This window comes from Rhinatrema bivittatum, chromosome 11 (genome assembly GCF_901001135.1).
Source record: "Rhinatrema bivittatum chromosome 11, aRhiBiv1.1, whole genome shotgun sequence".
NCBI lineage: Eukaryota > Metazoa > Chordata > Amphibia > Gymnophiona > Rhinatrematidae > Rhinatrema > Rhinatrema bivittatum.
In genome coordinates, this window is record NC_042625.1 from 44,496,825 (window position 1) to 44,513,774 (window position 16,950).

At 40.6% G+C, this 16,950-nt stretch overlaps 1 protein-coding gene across 1 annotated transcript in view; it reads right to left on the reverse strand.

Annotated features, from left to right (window-relative positions):
- Positions 1–16,950, reverse strand: part of GALNT9 (polypeptide N-acetylgalactosaminyltransferase 9) — a 249,449-nt gene that overhangs the window by 195,112 nt on the left and 37,387 nt on the right. Inside the window, exon 2 of the mRNA XM_029571589.1 lies at positions 5,853–6,033. Within this exon, the coding sequence (XP_029427449.1) occupies positions 5,853–6,033 (181 nt within the window). The remainder of the gene's footprint in view (positions 1–5,852; positions 6,034–16,950) is intronic.

Sequence of the window (16,950 nt, forward strand, 5' to 3'; positions counted from 1 at the left end):
CCCTAGCTGGTTTAAAGAGCAGAAGCTGGAATTAAGACTCCATTTAAGCCACTGGGTCGGTTCTTGACCTTTTGTGGCAGAAAGCTAACCTTCCATTGTTTTCTCCTCTTCTGTGTAGGCCCCTTACCATGCTAACATTTAGCAGGAAGACCATAAAATGAGGTGGGGGTTTTTTTGTTTCTGATTATGGTTCCCTGTTTGGAGACTGAGTAATTCTGACAACCAAATGCACAAGTGATATCACTCTTAATGCAATAAAGGACTCTCAGGACCGTATACTGTTTATCGTGCTATATTGTGTCTTAGCAGAAAGCACCTACACATTTTATATTTATGGGTGTTTTTATGCTATCGGGCTGCTAGTTTGGGTATGTAGCAGATTTTACCTGCTACATACAGGGAAATAGCTCAGTTATGTGTTTCAACAACTGTACTAAAAACCAAGTAGGGAAATGGTAACAGATTGCATGGTGATTTGAGTGGTGGAATGGCCTGGGGTGTTCTAGCACAGAACAGAATTATGGACGCTGTAACTGGTCGCCTGCTGGTTCTCCAGAGACTCACTACTGAATGCACGGACCAGGAAAATAGGATCAAAGGCCTAACTCTCAATCTTCCACCTGAATTCATTTCTTACTGAGCCAATAAGCAAAACCTCTGTTAAGGCCCTCTGTGGCTATTCCAGATTACTTTTCTGCTAGACGTGTTGCAGTTTTGAATAAACATAGCAATTATTGGCAAATTACCACTAAATCGAATGGCTGAACAGAGCACTTACTGCATAATGTATTCACTTAGCATCAAAATACGGCATTATGCACCAGCAATGAATGAGTAAATGAATAAATGCACTCTTGCATTTAATGAGCATATGCGAATGAGCTGTGCTTTAATGCAGTGCAGGGTGCAGCGTCAACATTTTCACTGTTAGTCACTAGTGAATATTGTAAATAATACATTATTGGAAAACTAATGCAATGAGCAGGAGTACTCTAATGTAATTACTAATTACTAATTACTAATGTAATCTGTATTACCAGCAACATCTATATCTCATATTAATGAACACTATCAGAACGTGGTGGACATTAACAAGATAAAGTTGTAATTAGTATCTGAGCAGAGTTTAACACAGTCAGAAATCAGAGCTTCTCGTTCTGATTCCTGTGGCTGAAAATAGTGAGGTCCATCTTCAAAAGCCATTTAGATGGATAACTCGAAAATTAACTGTCTAAAAGACAAAAAAGACATTTTCAGCAATTTATCTGGCTAGATTCTAGTTAGATAACTAGTTGTCTGCAGATAAGTCATGGGTTTTCCTGGGCTTAGAGTTAGCCAGATAACTTATCCTGCTGACCTCTTCTAAAGTTAGTTGGATAAACTTATCCAGCTAACTTAAAGACAGCTGGATATATTCAATGGTGCAACTGTATCGCTGAATATATCTTGCTGGTTAGCCAGCTAACTATCCAAGCCCCACAGCAGCTGAAAATAGACCTCAGCATGTCAAAGAAAAGAATAGTGTGCCCAAATGTCTGTGTGACTACTGGTGATTTTACGAATTATTCCTTCTAAGATGTAAGAACAAGAAAATCATTCTTGAGTATATGCAATTAGAGTACTCCTGCTCATTGCATTAACACAAAACAATAGTTAATGGTATTTCAGCTTGCCACCATAGCCGTTTACACAGTAAGGTAGACCACAGGTAGACTGAAAGAAGACACTTGCCAGTTATGTTTAGTCAGCTTCTGCTTGGGGTGCAGAAATCAGGGAGTGGGACATGATGGGGGATGTGGAGCTGAAGAGAAACCTCGAGGAGGTAGAGTCTAATGATCATGAGGGGGGTGGCTAGAGCCAGAGGGATGCTGGGCTGCACAGAGAGAGGCATAACCAGCAAGAAAAAAGAGGTGATAACCTATACAGGCATTGGTGAGGCTTCCCTTAGAAATACTGTGCTCAGTTCTGGAGGCCCTAATAGGTTACCAGTTCTTCTGTTCCCACCACTGTAAACCTACTTTTAATGGCTAAAAACAAGTCCAACTTTCACTGAGATCCTCTGTTGGTTGTCTCAGTTAAAGTTGTAACTCAGTTAAAGTTGGAACTCAGTTAAAGATCCTCTGTTGGTTGTCTCAGTTAAAGTTGTAACTGCCTTTTTCCGCACCATCGTTTTAGTTTTGTTTACGATGCACACTTGTTTTAATGTGAACCAGCATGATGGGACTGCGTTCTCGAATGCCGGTATATAAAAACCCTAAATAAATAAATAAAATAAATCTGACAGCAGCATGCTTCCCTAGGTAAGCTACAGAAGTGTCACCACTGCCTGATGAATATGCCTCCTGGCTTGACCTATTCCTTTTCTCTAAGCAGGCGCTCTCATAAAGATGATCTGAACTAGCAACTCATCTGATAAACCAGAGGACTGTTTACAATTTTTTCCTCTTCGGAGCCTTGTCTTCCAAATCCCATCATGCTTTTCTGCCTTTAATTACAAAACCCCTACAAGTAAGGTATGGTATAGAGATCACCATTAAATGCGCTTGAAGTACATAGTGGAGATGCTATTCTGTATTACAGTAGAAAAGCACCTATGAAATTACCAGTCTTGGTATAGGGAAAAGCTTTCCAGGAAACTTCCTTTCTCCCATGTATTATGGTGGCAAGATTTAACTACTTGAACCATTCGTAAAGGTTGCACCCCGGGATTGTAGTCCAATTCGTTTTCACAACACAGCTGTAACTGGCACAAAGGAAGATTCTCTCTTTGGGCGATACATCCAGCAAAGTAAAGCTGTCTGCTGGTAATATCCTTGTGCTCTCACAGCATCTGCAGTGTGTTAGTTCTAGATGCCAGGTCACACAAAAGATGAAGTTTTTTTTTTTAATTTATCCATTCAGGAACCTAGCCTAGGGGTTAAAACTTTGTGAAAAAAAAGTCAGTTTAGCCTTTACAGGATGCAGGATTACAAGTTAGGAAGAATGCATCACAATACGAGGTACTTGTTTCTGCATATTTGACAATTATTGATTCTTCAATAATCATATAGATGCATCCCGAACCATTTTTTTAAAATAATGTATGATAGTTGCAGAGAAAATGATTTTTGCAGGAGGCTGGAAGTGTTCTGTTGTGTGTCACCCCGATGGTGCAATAGCTATGCAGACAGAATTTAGAAAGCTTAGGACAACTTGACAGCTGCTCAATTATCTGTCTCCATGACTTGGTTTATGGGTAGACTGACTTGCAATGAACATTATCTTAAAGATGGTGGCCTTCGCTAGATCATTTTAATGCTTCAGTACTAAGCGCACAAAGCAAGGGCAAGAGCACCACTGAAAGGATCCTTCTCAAAAACAGAACATTGCTAGAGTGTTTTGGGCTGTAAACTTAACAAAGTTTGGAGCTGGTCCATCCATAAAGTGGCTTGGGAAGTGCCTTTCTAAAGAATGGCAGAGCTAGTGAAGGTGCATAACAGGTAGCGGCACCTCATCCGTGAACTCCAGAGGTCACTCAGGGACAGCACACACAGGACGGTGTCTCAAATGGGGCCGACTTTAAATACAATGCATAAACCATTACAGATAATTACAACTTAAAACTGCTATATTACAGCAATTGACCATGAAGCCTGTGTTAAGAAAAGCTCCCCGGGCCAGTCTCATTACTAGCTGATTGCAAATGCCGTGTGAAGTCCAACTTCAGCAAATGATGTTTAAGCTTAAATCTAATTAACTTTCCAAAAGTGTCATAGTTTTTTTGTACAACAAAAACCAATAAACTGGCACTAGTGTATTCTGGAATGCAATAAAAGCTAACTCCAGTTGAGGCATGGTACACAAACTGCACACATTGCACAGAGTATATTATTTTATGGCTAGCATGTGAGCAGTAATTTGAGAAGGATAATTTGCTGTAATGGATCCAGTTTCACATTAGTAACAGAAAACGGAGAATGGCTGAAGGCTGAAAAATAAAACATACACCCAGCAATATTTCAAAAGCCCATATGGCATGCAGTAAGGCTCATCCTGCTCTGATTGTTTTTTACTTTTTAGCATCCACTTTTTCAAGCTATTATTGCTGTTGCCCTGTAACTCCCCTGAACCTAAGATTCTGAAAACTGTCACAATTTAACACTCGGTGGACCACATTGGTCTATATTGGCCAAGATGTCATAAATGACAGCAGCAGGAGCCAATTAGATATTAGTGTGTGTGTGTGACAGCGCACGAGAGTGTGGCTGTTTGGAACATGGCTGTCTACCAGGCACTGAGAGGGATTAATGAACAATTTAAGAATAACATTTTATTTTCATACAGGATGGGATTTCCACTTGATGTATGGCTTTGTAAAAGGCTACATGGAAGGTAGCTAGCAAAACGTACTTTTTAAATGGTTTTTATACTTCTGAAGACGAAAGAGCACTTGTCCTTAAATCTTCCTAGGGAGGATAATTTTCAAGCAATTGCGCGCAGCAGCAGCATATATGCATGTATATGGCCATGCATAGTTTTACCATAGTATTTTATAACCCTTGCGTATAATATACACACGTTTTATAACATACACGGACCTTTACCCGGCAATATATGTGCACATGTAGGGTTACACATGACTACATGCAATGCATCCAAAGAACATATATCGATATGTTGAACGTGCATACCTTTTCTACCTATTTAGAAAATATATGCGCATATATTTTACACTTAACAATAAAGCAGAACTTGCTTGCATATATCGGGGTTTATGCATGTAAGTTTGGTGTATTTTAAAACATGTGCGTGTCTAAGGAAATTACCAGTTTTACCAATTAGTCCACCAGCTGGCCCAGTCCTTTTCCAGGTCTTCGAGACCTTCCTGATTCTTCAACCTGAACTTTCCCCAGACCTCCCACCCGGTCAATGCTACACAATAAATAGCTTCAATATCATTTCTGCCAGATAATTAACAGGTGTAAAATTTATGCAAGGAAGTTGGCAAATCTGCAGGTGCGCGTGTCTTTTAAAATAGCAACTTACATGTGTAAATGCTGGCACTGTCCCGTAACACCCCAGACCACTCTTTTTTTCATAAGTGCATGCAAAAGTGAAAATACACGCGGATTCTTGACTTTTACAAAATACAGAATATGCGAGTCAAGGCTACTTCCATGCATCTGCGTGCTATTTTTTTATATGCATAACCTTTTGGAAATTCACCCCTCAAAAATACACATCAGACAAACCAAATGTACATTATAATAAATAAAAGGAAAGGATCGAATCAGAAAACACTCATTTATGCCTGGCGACCAGGTTATCTGAAACGTGTAATTGAACCTTTTATGCAAGCGTAAGGCCTCCTTACGGGCAAAAGATGGTTTTGTCATTTTTTGTAAGCAGTTAGAAGCTCTTTTGTTTAAAACAGCTTTTCCTCAATTTTGTCTATTATGTGATAGTGATAAATACAGTTTAGAAGTATTATTCTATTATTTTATTGTTTGTGACTTGTTTGCTTTATTCTTGGTCCTGTGTTTATGTATTTTATTATTGTTTTATTTTTCATACTTACTCTGTAATCTGCTTAGCATGGTGCTTTGTTATAGATTGAATCTAAATATTTTTCTAAGTACATTTATTAAGAAGAAAAAATGTTTTTTCGTGTATCTCAGAGTCGAAAATAAAATAGTAATTTGTTTAGCATTACTGGGTATGTGTAAAATTTTCACCATTCTTGCCCTTCCTTTTCTCTTACATATCTTACACTATCCACAGATAATCTTGCCAGTTGGTTATCAACAATCCCCATTTTGGCAAAAAGCTGGTCAAGCAGCTGACTCTGCTAGCAATGTAATGATCTAACTTACTTTTTTGGCCTGTAATCTGGAATGGACCTGTCCAGGGATATCCTGTCACTGAGCTGAGCATTGTAACCATAGTCTTCATACTTGGTTTCAGATTCATGGCTGTCATCTCTTAGGGTCGCTGCCATGCCTCCTTGGCCCAGTCCTCCAGGACCTTCTACAAGGCCCATGGGCTTGGCTAAGCCTAGATAAAAAAACAAAACAAAAAAAAGCAAACCACAATAATAAAAACCAGACACTTAACAATGAAGTAAACATTTCATCTTCATAAATAAAGGTGCACTGATCACGTCAAACCTTCTCAAGTGACCAGGGAAAGGGGAATTTATAGATTCACCTAAAACATTAATTAGGTGAGTTATGTTGGGTTTTCTGGTCTATAAAACTAAAGTCAATATGTTTGATTTGGTGAAAATGTGTGCACTCTTCCTGCAAAAGTGCATTGTTCTTCAAAGTTATAGGGATGGCTGGCCAGAGAAAGATTAAGACCCAATAGGCACTAGATAAGATGTAATCTCACATTTCTCACCTTCTAGTGGCAAGCTACAATAGGTTATATTTTGAATTCAGTGGTACTACCTATGACTGACCATTGTATTTAAAGAAGACAGGACTGTAAATACTTGGTAGATGTTACCAGTTGTTGTAAGCTCATATCACTACGCAGAGCAAAGAGGGATGAGAGCTAATATGATGGCATTGTCTTTTCAACACTGGCAGCATATTACTGGTGAAGCAGTGCATACTCATAATGATATTAAAAGTCATGGAAGAAGAGAAAACACGTAAGAAAAAATTCATCTAGCTTCAAACATTTTAGAGAACCTCTGCAAGGCTAAAGAATGAAATAATTGTAAACATTTAGACGTCAAATATTAAAAAGTTTCTCTGGCTAAATTTTATCCAGGCAACTTATTACTATGACAAAATTTAGCCAGATAAAAAAGAGGCAGTAATAGAGGAATTCCGAGGAATGGACACGTTTTGGCCGGCAAGTGCCAGTATTCAGTGGAACATAAGCCAGATCAGTGTTCTGTCGAATGGCTGCGGCTAAAGTTAGTTACCCAGATAACATTTCAGACCAGATTCACCTGCCTAACTTTAACCGTTATCTATTCAGGAGGGCCTTAATCCAGCTATGCTCTGCTGAATATCACCCTCTAAATATCAAAAATAAAAATTCCCCAGGGAGGAGGACCGATCTAATGGTTAGAGCCTAGAACAGAGTGTAGGAATCCCCCCACCAAGGCATTCTTGCTCAAGTCACTTTGTCTTCCTTTGCCTCCTTGGTTTACCCACTTAGCTAATAATAGTTATAGAAATGTTGTTTCTTTTTACCGGACCTGTTTTAGGAAATTAAATAATGTATTTGCAGATCATCTTTATGAGAAACCCAAAAGTGTACGTACAGATTTGCAGCTATGTTATTATACTGGAACCAGCTGTCTCTTGAAACTGATTCTTGAGCCAGCCATCAGGGACCACCTCGCTAGTCTGGTTTTCAGGATAGTCCTGATGGCTTTGTAGTCCCTTTATCCACCTGTTTGGTCACCTTCAGACCCCCCTGGTATGCTGTACAACATTTTGCAATTATCATAATGGTACTCACTATTGATAGTATTGACTTAGTCCTGAAGTACAATGCACGCCATGCTTGCATTTTGCAAACACCGGAGAAAAATGACTCCTACTCCTCGAAGTGCAATTTATGTTGATGGCAAGCCCTCGCTTACAACCGGACACTAGCAAATGCGGAAATTATAATTGTGTCGTGCAGTCATTTAATCCTGTAATAGGTTTTGTTCTAATATATCAGGATTTTGTGGACCATAACATTTTAAAGTAAAACACTGCAAATGACATATGAACATAATGGGATAAATAAACATTACTCCCACACTTCCTGCTGCCTGCTAGCTTGTTTTAGGATAACAAAATTTCAGCAGATTTAAAAAAAAAAAAAAAATGATTCCTTGTTCCAATTTTTTCACCGTGAAGAGAAACGGTCGCCTCCCTGCCTCATGCAAACGTGCCGAATGGAACCTGTGGACAAGTTCAGCACCCCCACCCTCCCCCCCAGCTGATAGGCTCTGCCCGCTATAATAATGCTGCTAACAGCAATGTACTCAACAGAATTTGCTGATATTTATTTTGCTTTCTAAACTGCTGTCTCTGAAGAGCAAAAATTGCTCTGTAAATGGAGGGGGGGGAGGAAAGCAGTTTTGTTTTCTAAAAGTCACTTCTCTTTATGAAAGGTTTCTGAGGGGCTTATTAAACTAATCCAGTGTCCTCGGTGTTCCTCCTGTACTTCTCAGCTGGTGAAGGGGATTTTGGCTCTGGCTGTCAGCTGTCAAAGGCTCAGGAAACCAGGCTGGATGAATCTGAAGGACAAAGCATCTCCAGTCCCTGGTGAGACTGTTGGCAAGGTAAAGAAAAGAAATTAAAAGGGGATTATATAAGTATACCTAAGGCAGACGTTATCTTTCAGTCATCACCATGTAGTATAGTCATGGGGGAATATCTTTTAATGCCTCCTTAAATTGTAGCAAAAAAACACATTTCTAGGGTTTTCTCATCAGTCATTCTCTGTTCCCAGTCTTTCTTATACACCGAGACATTTGAAATTGACTTTTATCTATTTTTTTTTTTTTTTTTTTTTACAAAGGCCTATTGTAACAGTTTGCATGTTCTAGTGCCAGAAATTAGCCCTGTTGAAAGTATGTGTGTATCCCTCGATAATAGTACAGTACTTTAGGTCTAATTTACATGAGAACATGAGCAATATTAATTACAAATACATGCACTTTTCTCTATTAGTTTTATTGTACTTGAATTTAGGATTATATAGAAACAGAGAATATGATGGCTGAAATGACCTATAAATCCCATCTAGTCTGTTACAATTCCATAGACCATAGTTGAATTTCATTCACTTCTTGGCATCTAACAATCCTCTGTGGCTGTCCCACACTTTCTAGAATTCTGTTTGATTCCCAATTATTTGTATTTCACAGAATGTATATAGTGTTAAAGAGTTGCATGTATTGAGCAGAAGACCTCCTTGTGGCTAACTGGTAGAGCTCACACTCTTCTCAAGTCAGTACTTGGGGGTCTCCACTGCAACAACAATTCAAATAATGTTGAATTAGACTCAGTTTTGGAAATAATGAAGCAATTTGGGAACTGGAGGTAATTAAACAAGAAATTGAGGAGGAGACAAGATGCTAGTAGAAGAGTAATGATCTGAGGTCTGCATTTTTACCTGTCCTAGCTTTATCCGTCTTCCAAGATTTTGATGAAAAACGAACCCAAGGAAAGGGAAAACCAGGACACTTCCATCACAGTTCTTGTACACCTCTCCACCTGGAGTGAGACAGCTTTGTAATCCTGACTAGTGAATTCTGGCAGCATTGTGTGGATTGCGAGCACTTTATGGATTTGTAAATTTGATAAAAAGAAAAATTAATAAATGTAAAGTTAAAAGAAAAGTAAAAGAATTGACCATTGTCTCAAATATTTTTATTTCCAAATTTGTTCTGCTTTCTCTGAAGCTGAGGGCTGGCTTGAACGTGCTGTTGTCTCCTCGCCAAGATGCCCAGACCACACAGAATCAAGGCAGTCCTGCCATGGCGCTTAGCAAAAGCAGGAAGCTCTCAGAACATGACACCAGGCAGCCAAAGCAGGACTTTTTAAAACTCTATCCAGAAAATATGAAGGAAAAATCACTATTTAAGGAGAAAAAAATAGGAGGAGAGATGTGTCCTTCCCATCAACAAAAAACATCTCCAAGACACCACACTGTGGGCCACAGAGATACTAAAGGTTGACTACAAGGACTGTCTCTTATGTGTATCTGTACAGCACTATGTACAATTAGCACTATAGAAATGATGATTAGTAATAGTAAAGGTCATATAATTTCTCATTTATAGCAAGCCAAACCCCTTAGGAAATCAGATCTTGTATTCCATGAAAACTAATTATACATATGCAGTCAGGCCAGCCAGTGCTGGCTGTTATGAAGCCCATTCACAGCATGGTTTGCAGCCTACGTCTTTGTAACAACTCCCAGGAGACAGCAGTAACAAAGCTTGTGTCCCAGCTTTTGTTTCTTTAGATCAATGTTTTTCAACCTTTTCATATCCATGGCACACTCTCATTAATAAAAATGTTGTGTGGCACACCAACCTTCATGGGGCAGGCAGTTTGGACATGGAGAGGACTCATATGGCCAAAATAAGAACTAGGGAAACACTGAAAGCCCAACAGGCTCTTTTCCAAATTTTAAACAAAAGAAGAGAAGGGGGAAAAAGAGACACAAGAACCCTTCATAATGCACCAGCTCCTGCAGGCAGCCAGCTCAGTTACCTTGGCTGCTGTGTGTGGTAGGGATGTGAATCGTTTTTTGACGATTTAAAATATCGTCCGATATATTTTAAATCGTCAAAAATCATTAGAGCCGTGATACAATAACAATTCCCCCGATTTATCGTCAAAAAATCGTAAATCGGGGGAAGGGGGAGGGGAAGGGGGAGGGCGGGAAAACCGGCACACTAAAACAACCCTAAAACCCACCCCGACCCTTTAAAATAAATCCCCCACCCTCCCGAACCCCCCCAAAATGCCTTAAATTATCTGGGGTCCAGAGGAAGGGTCCCGGTGTGATCTTTTACTCTCGGACCTCCGTGCGTTGTAGAAATGGCGCCGGCGCTACCTTTGACCTGTCATATGACAGGGCAAAGGTAGCGCCGGCGCCATTTTGTTTTTTTTGTCCCCCGACGTCAGGAGCGTAGGAGATCGCTCCTGGACCCCCGCTGGACCCCCAGGGACTTTTGGCCAGCTTGGGGGGGCCTCCTGACCCCCACAAGACTTGCCAAAAGTCCAGCGGGGGTCCGGAACGACCTCCTGCAGTCGAATCGTTTTTCCATATGCAAAATGGCGCCGGCCATACGGCGTATGGCCGGCGCCATTTTGCCATTTTGCCATTTTGCCATTTTGCCATTTTGCCATTTTGCCATTTTGCCATTTTGCGCCATTTTGCGCCATTATGGTGCCGGCCATACGGCAACACGATTTGACTGCAGGAGGTCGTTCTGGACCCCCGCTAGACTTTTGGCAAGTCTTGTGGGGGTCAGGAGGCCCCCCCAAGCTGGCCAAAAGTCCCTGGGGGTCTGGGAGCGATCTCCTACCACGAATCGTTTTTCAGTATGGAAAAACGATTCGACTGCAGGAGGTTGTTCCGGACCCCCGCTGCACTTTTGGCAAGTCTTGTGGGGGTCAGGAGGCCCCCCCAAGCTGGCCAAAAGTCCCTGGGGGTCCAGCGGGGGTCCGGGAGCGATCTCCTACACTCCTGACGTCGGGGGACAAAAAAACAAAATGGCACCGGCGCTACCTTTGACCTGTCATATGACAGGTCAAAGGTAGCGCCGGCTCCATTTCTACAACACACGGAGGTCCGAGAGTAAAAGATCACACCGGGACCCTTCCTCTGGACCCCAGGTAATTTAAGGCATTTTGGGGGGGTTCGGGAGGGTGGGGGATTTATTTTAAAGGGTCGGGGTGGATTTTAGGGATGTTTTAGTGTGCCGGTTTTCGATTTACACGATTTACATGATTTTACACGATATTTAAAAAACCCAAACTGCGACGATCCGATTCCCTCCCCCTCCCAGCCAAAATCGATCGTTAAGACGATCGATCACACGATTCACATCTCTAGTGTGTGGTTGCTAGAGTTCCTTCATGGCTGCTGCTCCCAACACTCAAAGTGAGTCATGTGCAGTTCTCAGTGCACACTCACCCCCATCTCACTCTTCCTGGAGGTAAGAGAGAGGCTTGAAAGACTCAAATAAGGAAGATGAAAAGGTGCTGTTTGTTTTCTGCATAAAGGGGTCCCAGCTGTCTGTGCCCTTCAGGCTGCCCATTAATTCCCACACTTCAGAGCTCATGCTATAGCTAAGAAGAAGGGGCATGCATGATTGCACATATTCTCAGAAAGAAGTTCCCATCAGTTTAAGAGTTATCTTGTTCTTGTTGCTGCAAGGTGCTAAAAGCAGAGCTCAGGTGATGACCTGGATCTGAGCATCAGGCAGTGGTGACACTTCTGTAGCACACCTGGTCGTGTCTGAAAGCACCCTGGTGGGGAAACACAGCTGTAGGATACTCAGGAGACAGCAGTATCCCAGCCTGCTTTCCAGTCTGTCTCTCTCCATCACCAGGAGAGATCTGTATTGAGCCTGCTTTGGAGTTTGTGTCTCTGCAGATCCCCAGGAGACAGCAGTATCAGAACATGCTTTGGAGTTTGTGTCTCTGCAGATCCCCAGGAGACAGGAGTAAGAGAGCCAGCTTTCCACTCTGTGTCTCCATCCAGCTCATGTCTCTCTAGGATCCCCAGGAGACAGCAGTATCAGAACATGCTTTGGTGTTTGTGCCTCAGTAGTTTCTCTAGGCAGATGAATTTGTCTAATGATTTCATGTTGAGATTTCCCAAGAATAGGAATTAATTGACCAACATAAATCTTGCACAAACCATGCTTAATGAAAAAAATGCCATAACTGAAGAATGTTTCCTTGAAATGACGCCACTGGAGCCTGTCCAAACTTTTTCTTATCCCATAGACATAAAGAGGTCATGGAATATATTATCAGCTCAGTGTACAGGAACTAGAGATGGGTAAAAATGTATTGCAAAGAATGTCTTCTATCAGCAGACATTTTGCTGAGTGTTCAACTAGAATGCTGAGTGTACAGCTTTTGAATCATGTCTCATTCTTGATTTGACTATAGTAATAATTTGCATTTACTGGTAGGACTTGTGTTGTTTATCCAAGAAGCAGGATACAACACTTCATAGAGTCAGACTATAACCAACAAAGCCAGGGAGGCTATCTTTCAAACAACTATATGTGTATATGTAAAAATTTATTTTTATGTTTCCTTTGTTAACTAGGCTGTTTCATTGTATTCGACTAAGGAATTTTTTCCTGCTTTTTCTGTTTCACTGTAAACCGGCATGATTTGCATTTAATGCAAGAATGTCGGTATATAAAAGTTAAAAAATAAATAAATAAATAAATAAACTGCGTGCAGCAGCATATACACGCGTACAGTATACGGCTGCATGTAGTTTTACCATAGTATCTTATAATCTGTGTTTTATAAAATACTTGTATCTCTAGCCTGCAACATACATGCATAGGAAGGCTTATGCGCAAATACATGAAGTGTATTTGAAACCATGTATATTAAAGCATTGAAAGTGTGTACTTTTCCTACCTGTTTTAAAAATATACATGTGAAAGTAAAGTAGGACTTACTCGCACACATTAGCCAATTTTAAAACATGTGCATGTAAATGAAAGTAACCAGTTAGTCCGCCAGTTCACCCAGTCCTTCTCCAGGTCATCGAGACCTTCCTGGTTCTTCAGCCTTAACTCCTCTCAGGTCACCCAGATCTCCCACCCAGTCAGTACCGCAAATAAATATCACTTATGCCAGATAATTAGCGGGTGCAAAAATATGTGAATTAATTGTAAAATATACATGCATAAGTATTGGCTCTGCCCTGGAATGCCCCTAGACATACATTTTTTACACGCATATATGTGCATGCAAAAGTGAAAATATACACACTTTTTTTTTTTACTTTTTGTAAAATATGGAATACACGAGTAGAGGCTACTTACACACGTCTGTGCTAATTTTTATGTATGTAACATTTTAAAAATTCACCTACTAGGTTTGTAGCAGGGTTTCTATTGGATCCAGAGAGTACATGTTTGAGGATGTGGTTAAGGCAGTTAGTGTAGCTGGGTTTAAAAAAGGTTTAAATAAATTCCTGGAAAAGAAACCCATAAACTTCTATTAATCAATTGGGAATAGCCACTATTTGTTGCTGGCATTAGTAGCATGGGATCTATTTAATGTTTGGGTACTTGCCAGGTACTTGTGACTTGGATTGGCCATTGTTGGAGACAGGATACTGGACTTGATGGACTCGTGGTCTGACCCATTATGGCTTATGAAAATAGAAGGAATTACTGCCCTTTAACAATGGGACCAAGCTTGGACATGCCACACTCAGGCCCAAGAAGAGAGGGAACAAGGCTGCCAGTATTGATTGTCAAAAATAAAGAAATGTAAAGGTATCCCAGATCAGGGCCAGCAGCGGCCTCTGCCTTCTATTCCAGTTGCAGTGGGGAAAAGGAAACTCTACTGCCATTCCACAAGGTTGCAGGTTGGCGATCTGAAGTGACTGACAGCTGCTGCTAACCCTGCCATAAGCAGGTGTGCTGTGGAAACTTTTAGCTGGATGGCGGAGAGGAATTTGAAGAGCGTCGTGCTAGAGCTGGATTTTCAAAGCATTGACTTGCATAAGAAAAGTTTTCTGTGCTGAAATGGCTTTTCTAAAATTGCCCGGGGCTCAGCGTGCACAACTCAATTTCTACTTTTTACATGCACTGGGGAAAGGCACTCTAGGGGGCGGAACTGAGACTTGCACGCACACGACTTATATTCAGAAGTATGCACCTCAGTTTACCTGCATAAATTACGCCCTCAATATCTCAGGTGCAACTTTGTGTGCAGTGAAGGGCAATTACCTGAGCATTTTCAAAGCCCACCTGTGTGCCTAAGCTCACTTTTGAACATGATGGGTAAAGTCTGTGTTTAAAACCAAGTTACAAACAGACCTACACAGTTATATGATTATCATCCCTATCCTTTGGTGGTTACCATGACTGCCCTTGAGGCCCTAATTTTATGCTACCAGCCTCAATTTTGGTTCACATTTGATGTTAATCTTAATAACACTCTTCTGAGCAATGGATGCATACGATATCCATCTCCTCAGACTGAAAAGAACCTACATCTGTAATGTAGCAATAGCAAAACCTTTCAGTAAGGCAGGATTCCAATGAGCTTTGCAGTCAGAGCATTTCAGAAGAATTAGGTTTGGGTGCTGCTCCGGCCATGTACCTCACAACTTCTGAAGAGGCCAGGGAACAATTATATAATTCTAATTGCATAATTACAGTGCTAAAGGTTAAGCAATCTTTCTCAAGCCAGTCCTGGAATTCTTCTGAGAGTTTTAGGATATCCAGAGTAAATATGCCCAGGGTAGATCTGCATGCAATGGAAGCAGTGCATGCAAATCTATCTCATGCATATTTATAATGGATATCCTGAAACCCCAACTGGCTAGGAGTACTCTAGGACTGGCTTGAGAAACACTGAATAATAATGGGTGGATATATCTAAGATCTAGCATATTTTAAAGTTCAGCCTGAATAAGAACATAAGAATTGCCATGCTGGGCCAAACCAAGGTACATAGAGTCCAACATCCTGTCTCTGACAGTGGCCAATCCAGGATTCAAATACCTGGCAATCCCATCAAGTAGATCTAATTCCTCTAACTCACTTCCAGGGATAGCAATAGTTTTCTTTAAATTTTCTTGGAGATGTTCCATCCCCTATATCATTTTTGTCATCCTTCTCTGCGCCTTTTCTAGTTCCACTGTCTCTTTTGAGATGGGGAAACCAGAACTGCACACAATAGCCAAGGTGTGGTTGCACCATGGCTTGGTGCCGAGGCAGTATGATATTATTCTCCATTCCTTTTCGGATCATTCCTAACATTCTATTTGCTTTTTTGACCAACACCATGCACTGAGCAGAGGATTTCAGTGTATTGTTCCCAAGGACTCCAAGGTCCTTATCCTGAGTAGTGTCCTACATCAGAATCTTATTTATTTATTTATTTAAAACCTTTTCTATACCGTCGCTAAGTTATATACCATTGCAACGGTTTACATGTAGGCACATAAATTAATGTAGGTGGATGTGTACTATAGTACATTCTAACAAGTGTAAATTCTAACAAGAGGTGTTTAAAATCATGAGAGGTCTAGAACGGGTAGATGTGAATCGGTTATTTACTCTTTCAGATAATAGAAAGACTAGGGGGCACTCCATGAAGTTAGCATGTGGCACATTTTAAACTAATCAGAGAAAGTTCTTTTTCACTCAACGCACAATTAAACTCTGGAATTTGTTGCCAGAGGATGTGGTTAGTGCAGTTAGTATAGCTGTGTTTAAAAAAGGATTGGATAAGTTCTTGGAGGAGAAGTCCATTACCTGCTATTAAGTTCACTTAGAGAATAGCCACTGCCATTAGCAATGGTTACATGGAATAGACTTAGTTTTTGGGTACTTGCCAGGTTCTTATGGCCTGGATTGGCCACTGTTGGAAACAGGATGCTGGGCTTGATGGACCCTTGGTCTGACCCAGTATGGCATTTTCTTATGTTCTTATGCCACAAAAGGTTCAGTTACAATAAATAGTTAGACAATCAATTGTTTAGTGAAGTAGGTCATGACCAAGTGTACCTATAAGGTACGGTTCACGGGTAAAAATCATATTTATAGTGTTTACAATTACATTTATTGTGAGGTAGAGTTCATAGATTATTAAAATGCACATTCTTAGAATAGTGCTGTGTGCTGGTGTTCTTCTGCCTATTCCTGTATATTTTCATTCTCCAGTCTCTTTATAAAATGCTTGTTTAAAAAGCCATGTTTTTAAACTTTTCTTAAAGGTTTTGAGGTCTCTTTGCAATCTGATCTCTAGGGGCATTGTGTTCCAAAGTGTGGGGCCTGCTAAAGATAAGGCCCTTTCTCTCACTTGAGTTAGTCTTGCTGTTTTTTTACTGAAGGAATGGTTAAGAGTGCTTTATTTGCCGATCGAAGGTTTCTGTGTGGGACGTGCACTCGCAATTCTGTGTTTAGCCAGTCCGATTTTTCATCATGTGCAAAGTGATGCACATAGGTGAAAATAATCCCTGCATTGTGTAACCGTAGCTGGAATTATTTTCAACTATGTGCATCACTTTGCACTTTTCCACATTAAATTGCATCTGCCATTCAGTTGACAGTCTCCTCGTCTCACAAGGTCCTTCTGCGGTTCCTCACAAACAAATTTGAGTGATTTTGTATCATCTGCAGATTTGATCACCTCATTTGTCATTCCTTGTTCAGATCATTTATGAATATGTTAAACAGCACAGGTTCTGGTACTGATCCCAGTGGTATTCTACTAACGA